The following is a 26,140-nucleotide window of genomic DNA, read 5'->3' on the forward strand; positions in this document are numbered from 1 at the left end:
CCACACACCCCTGCCCTGCTTAGTTATGACACACACAAGGTTGTATTTTTAGATTTGGGACTTGTATGGAATTGCACACACGTCTTGTAAATAAAGAATCTATGCAATGATCGAGGAGCGATCATGTAACACCACACCACTCATGAGAGGGAAGAGCGAACCTTTCTTGCATTAAAAGTCTACCTTTCTCTATATTTTAGGAGAGGACAACATACCCCTGCCCTGCTTACCTGTCCGTTGGTACTCCGGACATCCGTCTTGGCTGTCATGGAGGGAGGTACCGACAGGACAGGAAGCGGGTCTTTATCCTTCCTTGTTGCTGAGCGTCAGAGACGCGATTGGGTGCCCGTGTCACATGGTATTGCGTCTAGAGTGACGCTACGTTTGGGGACGTGGTTGGGTGCCCGTGTCACATGGTATTGCCCGTGTCACATGGTATTGCGTCAAGAGTGACGTTACGCTTGGCGATGTGATTGGGTGCCCGTGTCACATGTTATTGCGTCAAGAACGACGATACGCTAGGCAACGTTTGTTGATATTCATGGTTGCCTAGCAATGAAGACGCGTAGAAATAATGCATCTAAATCTTTCTGAATGTCGAGCCTGCAAGGCGCAATTAGAAAAACGCGTCTTATGGTGTTACGTAGGGCCCCACTTCACGCCATGCAACATACTCGTTGTCGGCTTCGGTGAGAATTGTAGTAGAGATAGGCGAAATAGTATTTTTGTTTTTATTTACAAGATAAGGCCGGACTCTTAAAAGTGGGTTGCATCCCTATGCTATCGTGTATTATGGAGTGGAGCACCTAGGATAGAAAGTCTCCATATTGTCTATATGTTAAATGGTGTATCAGAAATTGTTGTTTATCCACCCTATCTGTACTACTACTATGTTCAAAGAAAATATGTTAAAGACACCTTACATGTAGCTTCTGCTGTTGTATGCAGCCAGGAAGCTGTTCAAAGGGACTGTGGCAACTGTAGGGAGAGAGGCATTACATTTTGGCCTGAAGTGCTGTTTTTTTCCTGCTGTTTTGTAAAAACACTCAACATTCGTCGTTTGTGCCGTAGCTAGAGTTGGTGTGTGCATGCTTGACATATAGTACATATTGTTTTTCTTGTAATGGTGCATGTTACTGTGTGTTGCCACTTGTCTTTTGTACAAAAAAACACGATGCAGACTTATCTTGTACTAACCAAAAAGGGTGCATGCTGTATTAGCTCTGTAATTTCCAGCCGGTCTCCTGGGAATAGAATAACCTTCAGCAGGCTCTTGGGTTGCATACATCTTTTTACAGGCTCCAATTTCATACATGGAAGCTTTCCCTGAAGTTACACATTTCTTACTTGCTAGGGGAGAAACCCATAGGGTTAAAGGGTTCTTATAGGCCGATACCTTCAGAGTGGTCCCTGAGGTTACAGAAATTGTAGGTCAGACCCTAAAACCTTTAGCAAAAATCTCCCAGGCTTTTAACAACAACCCTATAACTCATGCAACACAGATCTTACACGTTAAGATCACAAACAGAAGTCTCATCAGTCAGGTTACACAGGTGTTGCAGACTGGTGAATCTGACAACAAAGATGCCCTCATATAAATTGTTTACGCATTTGAGCATCAGCAAAATTATCACCCAAGTAACACGAAGCTTAGAAGTTCCCATCTCAGACATCCACATTACCTGTGCACTAGTGCTGCCAAATCTAAAAATGGAGCGATCCCTCAGATTACACAGATCTTATATGGTCAGGCACCTGGCAGCAGATCTTTTGGTCTGGTTACGGGCATCTAATAAGCTCAAACTTCAGGCAACAAACCTGGCTTAGGTCATACAGAAATTCCATGCTGAGGTAACTGACAGCAAATCACCCTTTTATTGTACAAAGATCTTACTCTATCCATCAGATTAGAAAGATGCTCAGACCTCGGACAGCAAAGCTATCAATTTTGTTACGTTTATTTTACAGGGTTAGGTATCTGAAAGCAAACATATCTTTCAAATTAGATGAATCTCACAGGCTGAACTGAACCTCTTGCCGTGTAGCTGTGCCTATGGCCACAGAGACCATGCAAATTCATGTCCTTGACAGCTGAGCCATCCGTTGGGTAATAGGGATCTTTCATGCTCAGGCATTTGTCTGTAAATCTTTCCCTTCTGTTGTACAGATTTAACTGGCTCAGGAACATGACAACAAAGCTATGCTTTAAGCCACTTACGTGGAAACGAATTCAGCTTCTTCTGTGAGTTACAAGTTCTCAGTGGACAGTTGTGGGACTCCATTATGACACCAAGCTTTCGTAGACTTTTACGTCTCTAAAAATAGATGAAAGTGTGTATTTATTGTTTATATTATTACAACTGAGATCTGCTGAATCACGCGTATGTTCTATTTTTAATTGTTATCAATTATTGCATGAAGAGCAAAACCAATAATGCATGCCTTTTTATGTGTTTACTGATAAACATTTAAAATAAAAATTAAACGTGCGGTCACTTGGATTGTGTCATTTATTGTTTTTTCAGAGCTCCCTTTGACTTTGTATTCGTTTCTTTCAGGAAATTGTGCTGTAAACTGCACTATTTCGCCTTAATGTTTTCAAATATTTTGTGTGCCATAAGCTCTCCCTACTTTTCAGACCCATGACCCACCACTAGCAAAAAAAAAATCATAACACCCTGTAAAAGCTATGTCTTTGTAGAGAATCTTTAGAGAAATTCAGCAATTTAACCACCTTTTTAAAACCATACTAAGGGGTAGGACCCTGAACCTTAACTAAATGTGAGAGGTCTAACGGCCACATGCATCATTGTTGCCGTTTGCGATTTCTTAATTGCGAAAATTAAGGAATCGCAATTAAGAAATCGCAAACGGCTATGCACCAAGAAATCGCATTTGTTTTCTGCGATTTCTTACATTTCCTTAATTGCGATTCACAATTTGCGAATCGCAATAAAGGATTCCCTTCCCATTGATTCCTATGGGCCTAGATGCCCATAGGAATGAATGGGAAGTCATTTTAAATTTGCGATAAGCAATTTGCGAATCGCAAATTGAAAATGCAATTTCAAGGGTGCAGGGGGGGTCCAAAGGACCCCCCCTGCACCCCTGAAATATAATTTTAAGTGAATTTTTCACACACACATGCCCCAAGGGCATGTGTGTGTGTGTGTAAAATTAAACTTTTAAAAATGCACTTTTGTGCATTTTTGAAAGTTTTCGCTAATTACCATGAAGGTCAAGGAGGAGCTACGCGAGCATCCGAGATGGCCGCGTGAGCACAGAGCTCCCGGGACCCTCACCACTCTTCGCAACTTATCCTGATTACATCCTGAATTTTCAGATGGGTTATTGAAGAGGAACCTCGGCTGATCTCTTAGCTTTTTAAAAATTTTGATTCAGACTCTGGGAACCGAAGCTACGTTGATTAGAACTTTCGAGGCCCACCCTGCGGTAAGCCGGGGACTAGGCAAATTGGCACGCCGGGACGAAGTTGAACAACAACGGCTGAGGGGTCTTCCCCCAGTAGCCCTGCATCAACTTTCAGTTTCGCTTTTGGGTCCTGGCATTGTCTGACTGCGGGACGGTTCCGTTCTGTCGGAGATCTGTCCAGTCTCTATTTAGTTAGAGTGTGACTCTACCCTCCACGCAGATGGGTCAGACTGTGTCTTTGCCTCGGCCACACAAGCCTGCTTTTGTAGACATTTGGTGACTGCCCGCAGGCGGCCATTTTCACTAGGTCTCACGGGCCCCCTCGGGGCTGCCAAGGCCGAAGCCGAGAAACGGAAAACTAAAATGTCCCTTCGTGGGGGACTGGTCCAAACCAACATTATGGATCGGTATACTCAATCTAAAGGATCCCCTGGTGGCGCCAGCCGTACCCCGGAGGACGCCAAGGAAGATTCGACCGCGCCTACTGAGCCGTCTCTTCAGGATGTCATGAGTGCCATCAACAGCATGAAGGAGACCATCGGCCAACAATATGAGGCTCTTGCTCACAAAATCGACACGGTTGCCATCGAGGTCACCCTGATTAGAGCCGATTTGTCAAAACCAACGAGAAGGTGAAATCGTTGGATTTGAAGACTTCTAGCCTCACGGCCGATGTGTCGGAACTTCAAACCGAACTTGGCAATATTAAATCAACTAATGACCTCATGGCTCATCGGCTGGAGGATTTCGAGAATAGGGCAAGACGCAACAACATCCTCGTCATAGGTGTCCCGGAAAACCCCAAGAATCATTCGATGGATCTCCTGGTGGAGGACCTTGTCCTGAACCACCTTGCCCCTTCTGGACTGAGCAAGTTCTTTGCAGTGGAGCGCTCCCTTCGCGTCCCGTGTGGAAAGCCGAAACCGGGCGCTCCTCCGAGGCCCATCATCGCCAAGCTCTTTCACTTCAGAGACTGTGATGCTATCCTGCAGGCCTCGAGGGTGAGCGCCTGGTGAAATTCGAAAACTCAACAATCAACTTTTACCCGGACTTCACTCAGCTCGTCCAGAGGCAAAGGATGGGTTTTCAGGGTGTGAAGAGACGTCTCCGTGACTTAGGCCTGAAATACGCGATGCTGTTCCCCACCAGGCTTCGTGTGGTGTACGAGGAACGGACATTTTTCTTTGACCGACCAGAGAATGTGAGTGACTGGCTGGATTCTCTGCCTGCCCGGAACGACCGAACTGAGCACCCTGGCGGTGCCGAGGGTGGTGAGCCTGAACAGAAGTGATTTTTCGGCCCCTGATATCCGAACACTTGACTTTGTACTGCTGGGTTCTATAATTTTCTTACGCTCGTAGTTCACTGATTTTTGCCCTAGGGTGGCGGGGGGATGAGCCTCTTTCCTCCTCCAGGGTCTTTTTGTAGATTGGGAAATGTTAGGGCGACAGGCACACTGCATGTTGGGGTGGCTTTTTAGTCTACTGCAGGGGTGCAGGGAGGGGGGAGTTGTAACCGGTGTTGGTTGGGGGGTGGGAAGGGGTGTTTGTGGGATAATTTTTCTTTCTCAAGGCACCGTATTGGTTTTCTTCATGCTTCTAATGTTCTGCTCTTTGTGGGGTGAATTCTGCATCACTTGTTGTGATGGGGGTAGTGGATTGAGGTTAATATCCTGGAATGTCAATGGATTGGGTGATCGAATAAAACGGGGAGTGGTACTGCAGTTCTTGCGTCGCCTGTCCCCCGATGTGGTTCTTTTGCAGGAGACGCATCTGGTGGGAAATATGTACCAGGCCATGAATAGGTGGGGTTATTGCCTGGTTGTACACTCCGGGTTCACCACTGGTTCTAGAGGGGTGGGTATTATTGTTCGGTCCTCACTCCCCCTGGAGATTGACAATGTAATCCTCGACGATAGGGGGCGCTACGCCGCCCTCACTGGTAGGTGGGAGGGTAAGACTCTTTCTTTGCTCACTGTATATGTTCCCCCGGGTCTCCAGACCTCCACCTTTTCAGATATCGGACGTGTGATGCTAGAGCTCCCTGATGGTACTTTCCTTATGGGTGGGGATTTTAATTCTGTTGTTTCTGGTACTGTAGATCGTCACCCCCCTAGGGATCTTTCTAAGTCCCAGTCATGGCTTGGCAGGTTTTTGGACACTTTTGGTTTGGTAGACTGCTGGAGGTTGATGCATCCGACGCAGAGTCAATACACCTTTCACTCTGGGGCCCACGGAAGTCTCTCCAGACTCGATTACATTCTCATGCCCGCTGCCCAGTCCCCTTCTGTCAGAGAGATTAGGCATCTGGCCCGGGGTATCTCGGATCATTCCCCATTGTCGCTTTGTATGGATACTGGGGCGAATGGTGCAGGGCGGGTCGCCCCCATTAACCCCTGGTATCTGCGTAATGCCAAGACACGTAACAGTTTGATAAAGTCCCTAGACCACTACTTTCTTGAAAACGAGGGGTCCGTTTCCTCTTCTGTGTCCCTGTGGGAAGCTTTCAAGGCTGTTATTCGTTGTCAGGCCTTGTCCCTCATTTCTGAAGCCAAGAAAACAAAGAATCAAGAGGTTGTGCGTCTTGAGGCTGAAATATCTGAAATGGAGATGACCTAGAATCAGGCGTCACCCAGGAGGGACTCCATGCCCTTGGTTTGAAGCAACTGGACTATAAGTCCCTTGTCACGGATGCTGCCAAAACAATGTACAGGGAACAGCAGGGCAGATTGTATGACATCGGGGACAAGGCGGGTAAATTGATTGCGTGGCTTGATAAGAAAGAAAGGGCGAATCGTGTGGTCCCCGTGATTCGGACTTTGAATGAAGAGTGTGTGACTGACCCAAGTGAGATTGTGGAGTGTTTTTTTTCACAACAATTTTATTGATAAAGATGGGCACAGGAAATAGAGTGGCACCCCACATTCAGGATGATACCACCAGACATTTTGATACAATTGCAACATAGGACTGAGTGTCCAATCGAGGAATCAACGCAAATCAAGGATACAAGGAAACATTTACCCCACCTTTATCTCTTCAGTTTTCCACCTACCCAACTCCCAGAACCCTCCCTGGAACCCGCCCTAACCCCATGCATGTGTGTACGAACTGTGCTAATGTAAGTTCCCGACGTGGCAATTTTAGGCGCAAGAAACGGGCTCGCCGGACATTATGGGGCTAAAGGTCCTCCTCTTGTTCCGCCGGGGGGTCCAGCGTCAAGCCCCTGTAGTCCGCCCACCTCTTCCATACCGTAAAGTGCTTGCGGGGGCATCCCCGTGCTTCAAAGATTGGTCGCTCCAGACCCATACAGAAGTCTATGCCAGCCTTCCATGCACTCAGGGGGGGGGGCCTCACATCTTTCCATGCTCGGGCCAGGTCTCTTTTGGCTACCACCAGCCCCAGGAGGAGCAAGTGTCGCTTGTAGATATTGCCACCAACCCCCTCCAGGATGTGCAACAGACCCAGGCGATGATTACGGGGGAGGGTCCAGCCCAGCACCTCCGACAGGCATCCCCATACACCCCTCCAGAAGCCAACCAGTCTGGAGCACGACCATACCGTGTGGAGCAGCGTGCCCACCTCCACCCCACATCGCAGACATTCCGGGGACTCAATTAGGCCCGCTTTCCACAGACGCTCACGGGTGTAGTAGGCCCTATGGAGAATCTTGAATTGTATTAGTCGAAACCGTATTGCAATAGCCGCTCCCCTCGGGGATTCTAAGGCCTCCCGCCAATCATCCTCATCTAACGGACCGATATCCGCCTCCCAGGTTGTCTTTAGCGGAAGAAGAGTGGAGGAGCAGTGGGTGACCATTGTCTGGTAAATACGCGACACTTTTTTATCCCCAAGGTCGCCCATGAAGACCTTCGCCTCAAGCGGGCTAAATTCAGGGAGTGAGTCAAGGTTGGTAATACTGGGCGTCAGTGCGTGCCGGAATTGTAGGTATCGAAAAAATTGAGATTGGGACATATCAAATTCGGTGCTAAGCGCCTGGAAGGACTTGAGCGTCGTCCGGGACATCACATGGCCTAGCTGCGAGATACCTATTGCGTCCCAGCCATCGAAGCCTGATAGCTTAGACAGTTCAGGTAGTATGCCGTTACGCCACAGTGGCGTTTCCGCGGTCAGCCTGCCCCACCAGCCCATGCGGCGCAAGGCCTGCCGCCATACAGCAAAGACGAGTCTAGTGACCCTCGGCAACGAGCGGCGCTGCCGGGGTGAGTAGAGGATGGTGTGAAGCGAGTTATCGCCCATCAATGTGCGTTCCAGGGCATAGGCCGGATCTCCACCGTCACCATACCACCATTCGTTCAGAATGAGAAGATGAGCGGCTTGATAATACGACTGCAGATCCGAGGTGGCCAAGCCCCCACAGTAGGTGGACAAAAAGCACATACGCAGTGCCACCCTGGCTGCTCCTCCAGCCCAAAGAAAGCGGCCCAAGACTGAGTTGACCTGCCTAAACCACTGGGGTGAGATCGGATAGGGATGTTTCTGTAGTTGGTAGAGTAGGCGCGGGAGTGCAACCATCTTGAAAATCGCAGATCTGCCAAAGATTGACAGGGGCATTCGAGACCAAGTTTTTACATCTGTCCGGACCCGCTCCCAGACGGTGTCCGCCGAGTCGGAGAGAAACACCCTAAGGTACTTCAGACCATCTGTAGCCACCCGCAGCCCTGATGCCCAGGGATCTGTCACCGCGCCTCCTCCCAGCACCCATAGAGTGGATTTATGTAGGTTCAGATATAAGCCTGAGGCCTCCCCAAACAGTTGCATAACTTCCAGTACACGCGGGCCCGAGCGCTGCAAGTCGGTAAGAAAGAAAAGGACATCGTCCGCGTATAACGCAATTTTATCCGACAGGGTGGCATTCCACACAAAACCCCGTATCAGCGCATCAAGGCGCACCCTGGCAGCCAGGGGCTCCATGGCCAGAGCAAATAAGTAGGGGGAAAGAGGGCACCCCTGTCTGGTCCCGCGGCCAATGCAAAATGTCTCTGACACCGCCCCGGCGACCCGCACTGAGGCCGTGATGTCTGTGATTGTGGAGTGTTTTGCGGATTATTTCCGTACTGTGTATTCCCCGGTGTCTGATAGAGATGAGGAAGACTCCCATTTGTTGCTTCGCGATATTGCACTGCCCCGCCTCTCCGAGGAAGACCGAGAGTTAATGGATGCTCCGTTGTCTGGGGATGAGATTGCGATCGCTATTCGTTCTGTCGGTTCGGGCAAGGCTATGGGCCCGAACGGTTTGCCTATTGAACTGTACAAACTGTGACCCGACAAGGTAGCACCATATCTCCGCAACATGTTCCTGGAGTCACGAGACCTTGGCACTCTCCCTTGTGACCAGCGTTTAGCAACAATTGTCGTAATTCCCAAGGAGGGCAAGTCTCAGGATTGCTGCTCCTCGTATAGGCCCATCTCCCTGTTGAACGCCGAGCCTAAAGTCCTGGCCAAAGTTCTCGCCAATCGTCTGATTACGGTGATTTGTGACCTGATCCATCCGGATCAATCTAGTTTTATCCCGCATCGAAACACCGCACTCAACTTGTGACGCTTGCATGGTGTTCTCGCGAGGGCGGGGTCTCTTCAAGAGCCGGCCATCTTGGCTTCCTTGGACGCCACGATTTCCTTTGATACTATAGAGTGGCCGTATCTCTGGGCTGCCCTCGCAAAATTTGGCTTCGGTTCAGAGTTCATAGGGTGGGTCCAGTTTCTCTACAGGGAACCACTGGCTCAGGTGGTTGTTAACGGCCGAGAATCCAACTCCTTCAATCTTGGGAGGGGTACGAGACAGGGGTGCCCCCTGTCCCCCCTACTCTTTGCGCTTGCCTTGGAGCCCCTTGCAGCCTGGCTCCGGTGGGAGCCGTCGATCAAGGGCATTCGGTGGACTCCTGATTTTGAAGATCGGATTTCGCTGTATGCCGACGATATTCTCTAATACCTTACCTCCCCCCGTAAATCGCTTAATGTCCTGTTCGACGTTCTCACCTCGTTCGGCAAGAATTCGGGTTTGGTCATAAATTGGAATAAATCTTGTGTATATGTAGTTTCGGGTGGCCTCCCTCCCTTGCCACGTAGATTTCCTATTCAGGTTTCCCAGACGGGTTTCAAATATTTGGGGATCTTCGTGTCGCTCGACCTTATTGCTCTTTACGAGTGCAATCTTCTCCCCTCTCTCCAGAGGTTGAAGCTTGATGTGGTTCGTTGGCGTAGATTGCCGCTGTCACCTCTCAGTCGTGCCACGCTTTTTAAAATGATGTCCCTGCCACGGTTTTTATACGCACTCCAGAATTCGTTTGACATCATCCCGGCAAGTTACTTTCGGGAGGTGGAAAGCCTACAGAGGCGGCTCATCTGGGATGGCTGCGCAAGAATTGCTCTTGCTAAACTAACTCTCCCCTGGTATGACGGGGGCATGGCGCTCCCGGATATCAGGCGGTACTATTGGGCCTCTCAGCTGTGCGCGATTAACCACGCAATGTATGCACCCAGCCCAAATCCGGCATTTGAGATGGACAAGTATCAATTGCCGGGGGGGAATTACAACAGGGCGCTCTACTCTAGGGCAGCAGGTAGAAATTTAACAGGGCCCACTATGATTGCTGTGCGCGTCTGGAGTGATGCAAATGCTGCCCTGAGCTGGAAGGACCGGTTGACACGTGCAACCCCCTTGTATGCGTCGGAGAGATTGGGATGCCTCTGGACAACGAAAGGTTTTGAGAAATGGGATATGATTGGTATAAGTAGAGTGGGTGATCTTTGGGTGAAGGGCGCGGTTAAGACTTTTGAGACGCTACAGAATGAATATGAGCTGAGTGAAAGAGAGTTTTTTAGGTATGCACAGGTCCGCCATGCCTTGACGTCGGTCTTCGCTGCCGATGCCAATGTTCCTGAGTCCTCCCCATTGGAAGACCGAATACTCGATGGTCATCTGCCTGATAGTACGATTTCCCTAATATATAAGAAGTTAATCAACAATCGGGCAGATCTCCTCGTGCGTCTCAGGGAGGCCTGGGTTGGTGACGGGTTGGAACTGGATGACGAAGACTGGCAGTCTGCTCTGTCTTCCCCGAAGGAGGTAGCCATTCCCGCCCGTCTCCGTCTCGTCCAACTCAAAATTCTTCATCACGTATATGTTACCGGTCCTCGTTTGGTCTCCATGGGTTTCTCTGCAGATGGGTTATGTAAGCGTGGATGTGGTTTGAGTGCTACTTTCCTTCATATCATCTGGGAATGCCGGTAGGTGGCTGCGTATTGGACTCGGGTGCATGCTGAAATGGAGTGTGTCACGGGAGTTGCTCTGCTGCCTGAGGCCCGGAGATGTCTGTTGAATGTGTGGGAGCCGAATGATTACAACGTCACTCAGGCCCGGTGGGCGGCCCTTGGGAACATGATCGCCAAGAGATATCGCGCAGTTATGGGGTTCCCAACGGCCCCCCACTGTGTCAGTATGGAAGGAGAATATGGAATGGTGTATGTTTAGAGAGAAGACTGTGTATTTGGCTAGGGGCAAACCTGGGGCGTGGACTAGAATCTGGGGCCAATGGAACGCCTGTAGAGGAAACATATGCACACCCCCGTTTGAAGATTATCCAGACATCTCCCTATCTCCCTCATCCGACATTCCTTGTGTAGTCTACTTTCCTTCCTGATTTTTGACTTCCCCACTGACTCCCCCCCTGACCATCTCTACCGCTTGCTTGTTTGTTCATCTTGTATTTGAGGGTCCCCCCGTATGAGCACAACTTCATATATAATGTTTCAGCCTTGGTATTTGTTCGTCTCTTTTCTTTGTTCCTTTTATAAAAAAAAATATACTATTATATCCTGATTTTATCCTGTGTTGCAGCGAATCGTATCCTGTATTATTACCAGACCTCTAGGGGATCGGCCATAGTTTTGTGCTAAACAATGGTTGCTTTTACGTGTTCTAGCTGCCGGCCCCTGTGGTTGTAGGCCCATGGTTGTAATCTTAACTAATTGCCCTATAAAGTAAAAAAAAAAAAGAAAAAGAAAAAAAATTACCACGAAGGTCAACTTCATGGTAATTTATCTCTCCCTATTTGCAAATTTTCAAATTTAAAATGTTCATGCATTGCATTTAAGAAATCTCAAATTGCGATTTCTTAAATGCAATCGCAATTTTAGAAATCGCAACGTGATTGCGATTTCTAAAATTGTGAAAAACATGATGCATCCCAATTTTGTCAATTGCATTTGCAAACGGCCGAAAATTGCGATTTGCACCGTTTGCGAATGCAATTGACAATGATGCATGTGCCCGATAGTATCTTATTCACACATTAGCTACAGGGGCACTCATTTCCCATGTTTGCTTCAGCAGAGGTTCCATAGTGGTACTTATGTAGGTGACTTCTCTCACTTACCTTACTCATACCCAAATATAAGAATGGCTACAGAGATTTGTTTTATTTGGTTTAACTCCAAGAAGCTCAGATTGTGGTAGCAACTGTAGTCCCAACACCGGATTCCAACTGGTGTCTTAAGCAGTGGTAGTTGGAGGATCAATTTTATTCCCTGCATGACTGAAAACGATGACTGGATGAAGACATGAAGACCAACTGACAAAACCAAAATTGTGATCTTCTGTAGGAGCGTTTCAGCCTGGGACTCCACTTGGTGGCCAAAAAAGATAGGACTGACACCCACCCCTACCATCCACTCAAGGAACCTCGGGGTTCGTCATCAACATAAACTCGACATGACCGCCTTAGTCATCACTGTCAGGGCCTCAGGATCCCATACTCTGAAGATGCTGAGGAAGATTTTCAATTGGCTGCTAATCAGTATCTGAAAAACCACCACACACACCCAGTCACATGCAAGCTGGGCTATGGGAAGACCCTCTATGCAGTATCAACTCACCAGATCTTTGCAGACAATTTAGAACTTGGCCAGAATCACTGTCCGCCTCCCACGCTGCACTCACATCATATCACACCTGAAGGAGCTCTGCTGGCTACCCATACACAAATAAGCACAATTCAAACTCCTCATGTACACTTTAAAGGGACTACATAACACTGGCCCGCATACTTGGCATCTACTTTCACGAACCTTTCAGACACCTCTGCTTATCTGGACTTGCACATATCCCACGAATACAGAAAACCAGATACGGCGGTTGAACCTTCTCCTACATAACTCCTAAAGCATGGAATGACCTGCCACTACATGTAAAAGCCTCCTCCTCACTTCCTGATTTCAACATGAAGCTGAAGACTTGGCTTTTCGGCTAGGCTGAATCCTGCTCAGTAACAGGTGATAGTGTGCTCTGCAAATCTGCATAACATAATTCATAACATCAGAATGATCAGATGAGAAAAAGAAAATTAGGAAGGGTTTAGGAGGGACAGATATCTGAGACAGAAGATGTCCACGCATTAGTTAGCAGTATAGATGTAGGAAATGTACCGTTTACAACTGACATCAGTGCAAATCATTCAAAAACATTACCTATTATTTACTCTAAATATTAAACTTTTTCATGTATCAGCACTTCTGTAATGAAGTTGTTTTCACTGATTTCAGGAATATGTCAGCTGCTGAGCATAAACAAAGACATGGTGGCCCAGATTTACAAGGTGATGCAGGGCAACGCAAGCCCCTTAGTGGGACTGACTAAGCTACGCAAAGTCACCTTGCATGGTTCTGCGTGGCTTAGTAAATCGAGACTAACACAAGGTAGCGCAAGTCACTGCCTTGCATTGCTCTGCCTTGGGAAGGCATTCCATGAGTGGAGCACGAGCCTTCCCATGCATCCAACCATAGATTTTGACACAACCCAGATTTACTAAGGTTAACCCGTTCCTTGGGTGCGTCGGCCAATGGCCATCGCGAGCACTGCCTCCGTAGTGCTGCGCACCTCCGTTGGCTGACGCGGCCCCCCCCGCACACAGAAACGTCCGCACCGCAGCGGATTCTACTCTGTGCTAAAGGGGTTAATAATGAGGAGATATATCTTTATTTCTTCTTTTTATTTCCTCTTTCTACGTTTATGCAGGAAAGTACCTCCTCCTGCACAAACATCATCCTGCCTGTAACACACCCTTGCACCATGATATGTTATGTTGAATTGTATAACACGTAATCAACTGAGAGGGCATCCATGCGCTTGGGCAAGGTGTGTTATTGTGTGGTCCCAAGGTGCTTATAGAGGGGCCAGGCCTTCAGCTTCTTGTGGAACTCACGAAGTGAGGAGGACACTGATGTGTTGAGGGAGGTCGTTCCATATCTTGGGTGCAATGTAGGAGAATGAGCTACCTCCAGTTTTGATTTTGTGGATGTGGGGAGTGTATGCGACTGCAAGAGCGACAGATAGTAGGTGTCTGGTGTGTTGGTGAAAGTGTATGAGGTTTTTCAGTTATTCTGATCCTGTGTTATTTAGTGCTTTCTATGTGTGCATAAGAACTTTAAATTGCCTGTGCTTGCAAATGGGGAGCCTGCGAAGGCCACCAAGTGGAATCCCTTGGGTAGGTCTTGTTGCTGAAGACAAGTACTTCGGTCTTGTCAGTGTTGAGTTTCATTCAGTTGGTTCGCATCCAGTCTGTTACCATAGTCATGCAGTTGGTGAAGTTGATTCTGTTTGTGTTTGTCTTGTCTGTCAGGGAGAGGATTCATCTAAAAATCCCCTCCCTGATGGTGAGTTGGGTGTCATCGGTGAAGGACATGATGGCGATGTCTTACACCGTGAGTGGGGCCGAGGGACGATCCCTGTGGGACGCCGCATATCAGTTTATTGCTCTCTGATGTGAAGGGTGGCAGCCTGACCCTACGGGCCCTTCACATGAGAAAGGAACAGATCAACTTGAGACCGGTTCTTCATATGTCAATCTTGTGCTTCCTCAGATGAGGGTGTTGTGGGAGACTGTGTCGAATGCCGTGGAGAGGTTGAGCAGGATGAGTTTGTCTGTTTCTCCATGGTCCAAGATTTTTGGAAAGTCATTGATGGCCGCAATGAGTGCTAGTTCTGTGCTGTGGTTCTTTCTGAATCCTGATTGTGTGTTGTCTAGAAGATGGTTGTAAGTTGTTTGTTAATGGCCTTATGAATCACATTGGCTAGTTAGGGAAGAAAGGAGATGAGTCAGATGTTGCTCAACTGATTCGGGTTGGCTGTGGGCTTCTTGAGGAGGGTGCTGATTTCTGCAAGTTTTCATTCATCCGATAAAATGGCGGACATGATGGAGGTGTTGATGATGTAGGTCAGTGTGGTGCTGATTGGTGATGTTCCTAGGTTGTAGATTTGATGGGGACATGGGTCAGTTGAATCCCTGAGTGGATGGTCTGCAGGATTGCCACTGTGTCTTTTCTTGTGAGTGTTGTCCATTTATCCAAGTGGCTGTCTTGTTTGGTGGTGGGTAGGTTAGTGGTGAGTTCTCTGGATTTGGGTTGGTGTGCAACCTTGCTGTAAATGTTTGCAATTTTGCTGTGGAAGGAGTTGGATAGGCTGTCACAGAGTTGTTGGAAGGCAGAAATGTTGTTGTCAGTGGCTGAGGCGGGGTGAGCTCCTTTATGATTGAGAAGATCTCCTGGCACCTGTGGGAGCTTCCTTCAATGAGGTCCACTTGTGCTTTTTTCTTGGTGTCGCTAATTTTCTGGTGATAGCGTCTATGTGCAGCCTTGTAGGTAGTTCTGTCTCTGGTGTTGTGGCTGGCTCTCCATTTCCTTTCCAGCTGTTTATAGTGTTGTTCGGTGTCTCTGAGGTTTTCTGTGCATCAGCTGGCCTGCTTGTTTGATCTGCTATGCTCATTGGGTATGATGGGTGTAAGGGAGTCCACGCAGTTCTTTTATTCCGTTGTTGATGCCCTTGTCAAAGTTGTCTGTGGGCTAAGCTGATTAGTGCTGAGGGCCCAGAGCCAATTTGCTTCTGTGGTTTTGCCCCAGCTGCAGCTTGGAGTGCTGAACCCGGTAGGGGTGTTGACTTGAGGTTTGTTGATTTAGAAGTAGATCAAGTGGTCAATCCATGTGCGACATCTTACAACAATGATTGCAGCACACCACTTATCACAACAGAAATACTCTTTCTCAAAGGGATTGGAGTTTGAAAGAATAATTAAAAAGAAGAAAGAAATCTTTAAGAGCCCAATGGAGTGTCCTATGTTTTTTTGAGAAAGAGTATTACTGTTGTGATAAGTGGTGTGCTGCAATCATTGTTGTAAATTATATTCAATCTTAGGATTGCATAGCGAGAAGTAGGGTGTTCCCATTGGCATTGCAAGCACCCAAGGGGATTACATTTGTAATAAGATTTAGGAGTGTATCTCTACCTGAGCGCCAAGATTCTCCCATACACCCAACGATTAGGACATGTGCGATGTCTGGTGGAGTTGTATTTGATGCTGTTGCTTGTGGTGATGATGGGGTACAGTTATGTCCTGCAGTGTTTGCTGGCACTGTGACGAGCTGGGTGAGTCCAAAATTGCTCAAGCTTTCAAAGAGTGTTGTAGAGCAGGGGTCCTTTCAGTCATCCAAGGTGAAAGTTGGTCACCGAGGGGAATGTAGTCTCTGGAGTCGATGGTTCGCAGAGCGTCAAAATCAGTGATAAGGTTGGTAAAGGTAGCCCCTGGTCCAGGTGGTCGGTAGGTGAGGGCTCCATTCAGGGTGAATTTTTCAGAGATTTGCAGCTTGAAGTGTAGGTGTTCCATGAGTGGGTTGGCGGTCTCTGTGGAGGTTGTGCATTTGATGGATTTTTTGTAGATGATAGCGAGTGCTCCTTCTGGATTGTGAAGTTGGTCCTGTGGAGCAACCTTGTAGCCCGCTTTGTTTGTCATGTGCTCCTTCTGGATTGTGAAGTTGGTCCTGTCGAGCGACCTTATAGCCCGCTTGGATTGTCATAGCAATATCGGGAGCCAACGGTGGGTTGCCCCAGGTCTCTTTGAAGAGGATGCCTGGTGCATCATTGCTCAGAAGGTCCCATATTTAGGTTGTGTGTTTGCTGAGTGATCGTGTGTTGAGAAGCATGTATGCGAGTGGGTGATGACATGAGGGTTTGCTGTCGTGTAAGGTGGGAGTGTAGGTGTTGGTTATTGTGTGGTGTGTGTGTTGGGAGGGGGTGTTGAGAGCAGGTGTTGAGAGCATTCTTAGTATTTGTGTGGTGGTGTGGGTGGGGGGATGCTGTAGAACCTGCAGTGGGTTCAGGTGAGAGCTCTTACCATGGTGTGAGGTGCAGCACAACAGCAGTTGGAGGAATGGAGTCTGTAGACTATCGCTAGGATTTTAAAATATTTTTTTACAAAGTTAGTTCCAACAATGTAATTCCTGCTGAAGACCTTGCAAGCAAGCCTAGAGGGAAGAAATGAATACTCCTACAAATAACACTTGTTCATAGTAATGGTCAGATAATTATTACAAATTAAATTGACATTGGTGAATGAAGTAACCCAGGAGTTTTGAAGGAAGTGCTTCTAAGGTGGAATGGCTGACACTTTCGGGCCGATTACGATGGCGGTCAGACCACACCCAACAGTTCATCGATTAAGGTCCTACCACTATCTGCTGCTGCCGTCTGACCAACGTATTACAATGTGTGTGGTCGGAGGCAGGAGAGGGCCCGTCCGCAGCTCTTCGACTGGCTCAAGGAGACTGACTGTCAGTGCATCAGAAACACTTCTTAATCCCTTAATGATGGCGGCTCCGCCGTTAGGATCATGGTGTCTGTTTCGGACAACCATTCCCTGTCTCCCTTTCCGACATGGACAGGCTTTCGGAAAGCAACATTGGGGGCCCTGCCTTGTGGCCCTCCGATCTGGGGGCACCTATTGTGCCCCCCTAAACATCCCTGCACCGTATGGCAGGCACCATGAGGTGCATGGATGTTTGAAAACATCCATTTTTCAATGGAAGCTTGTGCTACGGGGCTTTTCAGTCCGCCGCACAAGCTTCCATTGAAAAATTGATGTTTCCGACACCCCTATGGATGGTTGAATCCAAATACTGCTGCCAGAACCACCAACCTAAGGTCAGGCGGTTCCCCACCCACAACAGTACTTCCGCCCCACATCGTAATAAGCCCCTCTTATTACAATGTGACCTCTTCCCTTCCGTTTCCTTTTGCCTGTGGTATGCCTCCCGATGGAGAAGATTTGAAGGATGCGCGGCAATCAGATAAGTGCAGCCAACCTATCACTTTTGAAAACCTTTTGTAAAGGTGTGCATGATTTTGAGGTTTAAAGGCTAATTTTGCTTTTACATTTGATCTTTTTGTTTGTTTAGGTTGAAGTAGCCCAAAAATATATTGAATATCACATGAAGAAGTTTGGTTTTAAGCAGCCCAATGTCGACTTTGTTCATGGATACATTGAAAAGCTTGGTGATGCCGGCATACGAGATAAAAGCTATGATATTGTTATGTGAGTAACATTTGTTGTTTTACTACAGGCCACACAATGGTTCAATGTACACATATTTATTTTTCATAAGCCTCTCTTTGCCCTGTGCTATTAGTGTAGGTCTGAGATTATTTGCCAGATATACATATGTCTCTCAGAGGGGAAAAAATAGATCTGAGTTGTCCATTCCTATAGATGCGATATCTTGCTCCCTGTGTAGCTAAGTCCATTTAGTTATTGTCCGCTGTAATGTGGCTAATATAACTTACAAATTCAGCGTTCTATAAGAATAAGAATAATGTCTGTGTAATTTACTTAAAGCAATCTAAATGTGAGAATGGTTAAAACCTCTGCTCAGTTCAACTTATTCAGCAGCGAAGCATCCAAGCCCAAGAAGACATGGAAATGCTAATATCTGGAAAGCTGAGAAGAACAGCAATGTTTTAATGTGCCTTTCAATTAATATTAATTTAAATAATCCAACCTTTTCTCTCGGTTCTACTCCAAAACAGAAAGTTATTTGAGCAAATAGTAATGATTTGGGCGCAGGAAAGGGTGATGTTTATGCTTTCCAGAGATTTAGCTGGTCTAAGAAGTCCTTGTTAGAAAGTGCAAGAATCCTGGTGAAAGATATTCTCATTTGTGAGATTTGACAAAAACTGGTGTAATTTGAGTTGAGCATCTGGCTGACTCCCAGGAAACCCATTTTTTTCCACGTCTTGAATAACTTGCATATGTAGATTGAGGTAAGCTTACTGTCTTATGTAAAGGGTACTTTTGCATTTACGCCAATATGTTAACAACACACCTATTAGATCATGACTACGGAGATCATGACTGAGCATCTGAAATTCCTCCTTGAGGGCTGATAAACTAATCAGTGGTTTTGTAAATCACCCTAGCTCTTAATTTCATCCTTTATTGAAACAGATGGAAGGATGTGTAAGTCAAGTGCCCACAATTTTGTACAGTTTTATATTTTACTATGAATATTTGATGTCTCTAAATGGTGATCCACCAACATTACCTTGTTTTAACATCAATTATCTCTTAATGCTGACTGCAAATTTTCTGGCAAAGGAAGAAAAGAAATGAAACTTTTTTCTGATTTATGGTTGGCGTTGTATTTAAATATATTATGAAGCTGTTGAGTGCTTGCCACCTGAGACAGACCAACAACTTAACACCTGCACTTTTGTCCTCACATTGGCTTCTTATGGAGCAGAGGAAGGAGGTGTGGTCGGAGGAGGAGCGACCACTGAGCCTTGCTGAGGCCTGGTCGCCCCCACGCTCCTCCTGACTACTGTGCCTGCCGCTGCTACCTCGCCGATTCCGCGCCTCGTGCAGGCGACCCAACTGCCGCTGAGCCGCTCGCCCGGTTGGACCCGACTTTCCCGCTGCTGCCTCCCTGCGGCCCGCCCCTGCCAGCCGATTGGACCCCCGCTCCCGCCACCCAGCGGACCCTCCCTCCCAGCTCCCCTCTTAAGGGGACCACTGCCTCACCCTCGGGAGCGACCACTGAGCCTTGCTGAGGCCTGGTCGCCCCCACGCTCCTCCTGCCTACTGTGCCTGCCGCTGCTACCTCGCTGATTCCTCGCCTCGTGCAGGCGACCCAGCCGCCGCTGAGCCGCCTGCCCGATTGGACCCGACTTTTCCGCCGCTGCCTCCCTGCGGCCTAGCCCCCTGCCAGCCGATTGGACCCCCGCTCCCGCCACCCAGCGGACCCTCCCTCCCGGCTCCCTTCTTATGACGCCCACTCCCACGCGCAGCGTGAACGCGCAGCGTTGACGCGCAGCGGGCGCGCCGATTGTGCGCCAAAGGCAAGCCCGTCTGCGCCCGTCCGCGCCTGGACCGCGCCCAGCGCCAGGACCCCTGATCCCAACCGCCGATGCAAGACCACACGACAGATCTACGACGCCGCCACCCTCAACGCACTCAATGACGGGTGGAACCCTGCCTGCTACCAAGCCACCCCGAGACGCACCCACGGACCCTTAGCCTGCCAAGCCTGCCGTTTCTCCTGCTACCGGACCTGCACGGCCCCTGCCAAGCCCAGCACCAGCAGCAACCACCTGAAGTGCATCCTGCTCAACACCCGCTCCGTCCACAGGCACGCCGTGGAACTCTGGGACCTGCTCGACACGACAGCACCGGACGTCGCCTTCCTCACCGAAACCTGGATGAACGCCTCCTCAGCGCCTGACATGGCCATAGCCATCCCGGACGGATACAAGATCACCCGGAAGGACCGCGTCAACCAGACGGGAGGAGGTATCGCCATCGTACACAAGAACACCATCCGCATCTCGACTAACTCCGACGAAACCTTCACCGCCGCCGAATGCACTTCCAGATATACACTGACCCCAAGACCACCCTCCGCGGCACCCTCATCTACAGACCACCGGGACCACGCACACAATTCAGCGATGACATCGCAGACTTCATCAGCCCGCACGCCCTTCCCTCCGCCGACTACATCCTCCTAGGAGACCTCAACTTCCACCTGGAGAACAACAACGACAGAAAGACCACCGCCCTGCTGGACAACCTCGCCAACCTCGGACTCAAGCAACTGGTGAACACCCCCACCCACTACGCCGGCCACACGCTTGACCCCGTCTTCTCATCCAGCAAGCACATCTCCTTCAGCCACGCCACCGGACTCCACTGGACCGACCACAGCTGCGTCCACTTCAGCTTCAAAAAAACTACGACCCACCACCACCCGCAACAGGTCCCCCGCCGAAGCTGGAGCAAGATCACCGCCGAGCAGCTCACCGCCTCCCTCAGCCAGAACACTCCCACCAGCACAACGGACCCCAACGAAGCAGCCAGCAACCTCACCAAGTGGCTGACCGCCTGCGCCGATGACCTTGCACCACTAAAGAACCCTCCCAGCAAACACGGCAGCAAGAAAACCCCCTGGTTCACCGACGAACTCAAGGAATCCAAGAAGAACTGCCGCACCCTCGAGAAAGCCTGGCGGCTCGACCACACCACAGACAACAGGACCGCCCTCAAGCACGCCATCCGCAAACACCATCAACTGATCCGCGCCACCAAGAAGACGGCACTCAAAGAAGACTGGACAACAACACCCACGACAGCAAGGAACTCTTCAGCATCGTCAAAGAGTTCTCCAACCCCAGCACCGGAAACAACTACATCACTCCCTCGCAAGACCTCTGCAACTCACTCGCCTCGTTCTTCCACCGCAAGATCGCCGACATACACAACAGCTTCGACGCACAGACCACGCACCCTACCACCGAACCAACGCCCGCCACCACCACCCTCTGCAACTGGACCCCGATCAGCACCGAAGACACCACCCGCACGATGAACTCCATCCACTCCGGATCACCAACCGACCCGTGCCCACACCACGTCTTCAACAAAGCCGACGCCACCATCGCACCCCATCTCCGAGACACCATCAACTCCTCCTTCCACACCGCCACCTTCCCGGAGAGCTGGAAGCACGCCGAGCGGACCGCCCTCCTGAAGAAACCAACGGCGGACCCCACCGACCTCAAGAACTTCCGTCCCATCTCGCTCCTTCCTTTTCCGGCCAAAGTCATTGAGAAGACCGTCAACAAACAGCTTGCCGCCTTCCTCGAGACGAACGGATCCCTCGACCCCTCGCAGTCCGGGTTTCGGGCCAACCACAGCACCGAGACCGCCCTGATCGCAGCCACCGACGACATCAGAACCCTGATCGACAATGGGGAAACAGCGGCCCTCATCCTCCTGGACCTCTCTGCGGCATTCGACACCGTCTGCCACCGCACCCTAGTGAAGCGCCTCAGCAACATCGGAATCCGAGAGAAAGCGCTGGAGTGGATCATCTCGTTCGTCACCGGAAGAACCCAGAGAGTCCGCCTCCCTCCGTTCAGATCCGAGGCCACCGAAGTCATCTGCGGCGTACCACAAGGATCTTCACTCAGCCCAACCCTCTTCAACGTCTACATGAGCCCCCTCGCAGCCATCGCATGCCAGCACAACCTCAACATCATCTCCTACGCCGACAACACCCAGCTCATCCTCTCCCTCACAAGCGACTCCACCCCTGTCAGAGCCAACCTACACGAAGGGATGAAAGACGTCGCCGACTGGATGAGGAACAGCCACCTTAAACTGAACTCCGACAAGACGGAAGTCCTCATCCTGGGATCATCACCCTCCGCCTGGGACGACTCCTGGTGGCCCCCGGCCCTGGGCACCGCTCCCAAACCAACGGACCACGCACGCAACCTGGGCTTCATCCTGGACTCCTCCCTGTCAATGACCAGACAAGTCAACGCCGTCTCATCCTCGTGCTTCAACACCCTGTGCATGCTCCGCAAGATCTTCAGATGGATCCCCATGGAAACCAGGAAGACCGTCACCCAGGCACTCGTCACCAGCCGGCTGGACTACGGGAACACCCTCTACGCCGGAACGACAGCAAAACTTCAAAAAAGACTCCAACGCATCCAGAACGCCTCCGCACGACTCATCCTCGACATCCCCCGACACAGCCACATCACCGGACACCTGAGAGACCTGAACTGGCTCCCCGTCAGCAAGAGAATCACGTTCAGACTCCTCACCCACGCACACAAGGCTCTCCACGACCTGGGCCCCAAGTACCTCAACGACCGCATGACCTTCTACACGCCCACCCGCCAGCTACGGTCGACCAGCCACGCACTCGCCACCGTACCACGCATCCGCAGAGCCACCGCCGGAGGAAGATCCTTCTCCTACCTGGCAGCCAAGACGTGGAACTCCCTCCCCACCCACCTTCGGCGAACCCAAGACCATCTCTCCTTCAGGAAGCAGCTCAAGACCTGGCTGTTTGAGCAGTAACTTTCCCCTCCCCCAGCGCCTTGAGACCCTCCCGGGTGAGTAGTGCGCTATACAAATGCCGTGATTGATTGATTGATTGGTCAGAGCTGCCCACTCTAAAACTGGGGAACCAGGCTTGAGTTCAGGCACTGGTTCAACATCTTGTGAAAATCACTGAATCTCCCTGTGGCTAAATAAAAATGTAATCTGGTGCTTATGAAAAGAGCCCTATTGTGCTTGTGCTGAGTTTGTGCTATATAAAACTGCAAAAAAGTTAAAAAATATCCTGTGAATTGATGCACTAAGCACAAGGCATAACGGTCAAGAGGCACCAAAGCTAACAAATCACTGAGAACAGCAACAACGTTTTACCAAAAACAAATAATGAAGATGAGCCTGGGTTGCAGTACAAGACATAGGGCCCGATTCACAGAATGAACTTAAGACTCAATCCTAAACTTACTACTATTTTGGTATTCACAGAATGCACTTACTCCTTTTGGCATTCACAGAATGCACTTACTATTTTTGGTATTCACAGAATGAACTTACTACTTTTGGTATTCACAGAAGTTAGGATTTTGTCTTAAGTCTGTCATAAGTCTGTCTTAAGTTTGTCTTAAGTCTGTCTTAAGACAAACTTAAGACAAAATCCTAACTTCTGTGAATACCAAAAGTAGTAAGTTCATTCTGTGAATGCCAAAAGTAGTATGTGCATTCTGTGAATGCCAAAAGTAGTAAGTGCATTCTGTGAATACCAAAATAGTAGTAAATTTAGGATTGAGTCTTAAGTTCATTCTGTGAATCGGGCCCTGAGTGGTTCCCCTGCTATCACAACTGATGCTCACTCTGTTGGTCTTTAGAGAAAGCCAGAGTGGGAGCCAAAAGGCAACCATTAATGCACACACACTCTCATTATTAGGCAGCACAACTGCTTCATCAGTCGTACAGTATTTAAAGCATCTTAGCAAGGCTCCAAATATTTTTTTGTAGGATGAATTCTGTTGATAATAGAACCATTGGTGTCCACATCCAGATCAGCCAGTCGTTGCTTCTTTAAAGGGAGTGACTGAGAGGACCCATTGTGAATGCTTGGGCAGGCCCATAATGTCCAAATGCCATAGTCCTGGACCACCATGATAACACACTGCTCATATAAAATCCCAGCAGGACTAATCTGGTGTCTTCATCCATTGAATAGATGGCCCCGTTGCATGACACGAAAATCTTTTCTTTAGGCAAAAAATATAAGTCCTTACAAGGGTGAGTCCGCCTCTGTCTCCTTCCTTCCAGGTTATTGTGGTGCTAGCATCCTCCTGGAACAGCATGGCTGTCTCTCGTGGTCAATGAGGCCAAGATTCTAAACATTTGAAATAAAATATTACAATCACATGGTCTCTTTATAACATGGTAAGTATTGCTCATGGTTTTATAGCCATGTTGGGCTCCAGTCTAGCAGCATTTCAGTTGTTTCCTCTCTGTCCTACCTATTTAATCAAAAAGGAGGTCATGTTTATGCTGAATCTGGGCAAGGACGAGGCAAAGCAAAATTTTATGATGCACAGGGACCTTCACGGCACTGCTACATGGACCCTTTTCATTGGTCTTTCCTAGCACTTTCTAGCATGGCTGAAGTATTCACCCATTAAAAGGGATTTCAGGACTGAATCCTTAAATTTCCCTCTGATGGGAAGAATCAGCTTAGCCCTCAAGAAATGAGCTGTTGTTTAGTTCTGTCTAGTTGGACCCCACAGCAGGTCAAGGCTTTCCAGTACTTTAGGGGCAGGGCCTTCTTTTGCCCCTCACCCTCAACAAAAATCTGTTTTTGTCAGCCTCAATGTCTGTCCAAGAGGAGGTGCTTCGGGAGGGGGGAGGTTGCTAGTGGCTTCGTTATGGCAGGGCAGGTGGTGGTAGCCATCTAGATCAACAAATAGTTATGCTCTTTGTATCAGCTGGACACACGCCCCCTTCTGACAGCCCTGCAGTCACTCAGGCTAACCTTTGGAACCAGCACTACCAAAGAGCTAGTTTTTGCTTATCTACACCTCTCATTTAAGTACCTTATAGTACTTTTATCTTTTAGGAAATCTACCGCCGATCCCCTTGTTAGAGCAAATGGTTGAAGTGTTGCTACCTGGCCTTCCTTTGAAGCTTCCAGACTTTGATTTGAAGCCTCGGTTAAGTTCCAAACACTGTGGTCAATATTATGATTCTTAATAAAAACCTGGCAGTATCAGGCAGACATCTGCAGGACTTTGTTGGAGGCCTTTGAGACCTAGGCCTAACCCAGTGAGTTCTTTTGTACTCTTTATGTTGTCACCACACGCTGTTTGGAATGCCTCCTGGTTGCTATAATCCCATTAAAAAGCCTTCTATGGCAGAGGTCGATAGCATTTTCCTGTCCCACCTTATGCACAAGCCTTATGATTCTAGTCACCCTGACATGATTTTTTTCATTCAAAATAGCCTTCATGATTGAACTTTAGACCCTTTTTGACTGAGGCAAATTGATAATTAGAATACATCCTGTTAAGATGAGTAGTCGCAGTCAATATTCATAGATCATCTTTTATTAATAACATAACCCCGATTCACAGAGGAGATGCGGACGCAGCCGCCGACCAGCTCTCACCACCCAAACTGCCCCCAACTACCTTCATACATCAGGAATCCCCACCACAATTTGAATAATAGCACATTAGGCAGAGCGAGGATGCACGAGCACAAGAACACAGTTGTGCAGTCCTCGAGCCTAGGAGTGTAAGGAACAGGTTCCTGGCTCGAACACAGCTGTGCAGTGCTCGAGCCAAGAAGTGCAAGGAACAGGTTCCTGGCTCAAGACACAACACTTCTCCCCCTTTACAATAACAAACAAAACGTACCTGGCTCAAGACCAAAGACTCTTCTCCCCCTTCACAATAACAACCTGAGACATAAAACACACAACCACCCCCCCAAATAAATAGGGTAAAAAGATTTCTCCATGCTATACACTCCTAAAAGGTTGCACCTTCAGTTATGTCCCTGTCAACATGTTCCTGCATTGCGAAATACACAATAATAAGTGCGCAAGACCCTGAAGAAAACTATTCAGAACACCCTTATAAAATTATTTGTCATCGTACTCATCACTTACATAAGAAACCACAACGTCACCAATATCTTGCTCCCCGCTATCATAGTCCTCATCGCATTCCTCTACAATACACGTCACCCTTTTATTATTTTTACAAGCCGGTCATTTTGCAATAGGCACATGTTTAACCTAAAGCAGGGCATCTTCTGTCATTAGCCAGGTGTGTTGAACTCCCACAACGAAAACAATCCCCCTTATTCTCAAAAGTTGTACCGTTGCTGGTTTCTCTTGTTACGCCTTTCTCCTTACTTTGGTCAGGATTTCTCTTGGATTGGAGTGTTGGATTGCAGAGCGAGGATGCACAAGCACAAGAACACAGCTGTGCAGTGCTCGAGCCTAGGAGTGTAAGGAACAGGTTCCTGGCTCGAACACAGCTGTGC

General features: G+C 48.7%; 1 protein-coding gene across 1 annotated transcript in view; it reads left to right on the plus strand.

Annotated features, from left to right (window-relative positions):
* Nucleotides 1-26,140, plus strand: part of AS3MT (arsenite methyltransferase) — a 230,273-nt gene that overhangs the window by 89,102 nt on the left and 115,031 nt on the right. Inside the window, exon 5 of the mRNA XM_086922705.1 lies at nucleotides 17,676-17,812. Coding sequence (XP_086778831.1) covers nucleotides 17,676-17,812 — 137 coding nt within the window. The remainder of the gene's footprint in view (nucleotides 1-17,675; nucleotides 17,813-26,140) is intronic.

The sequence above is a fragment of the Lissotriton vulgaris genome, chromosome 5 (genome assembly GCF_964263255.1).
Source record: "Lissotriton vulgaris chromosome 5, aLisVul1.2, whole genome shotgun sequence".
In the NCBI taxonomy this organism is placed as follows: Eukaryota; Metazoa; Chordata; class Amphibia; order Caudata; family Salamandridae; genus Lissotriton; species Lissotriton vulgaris.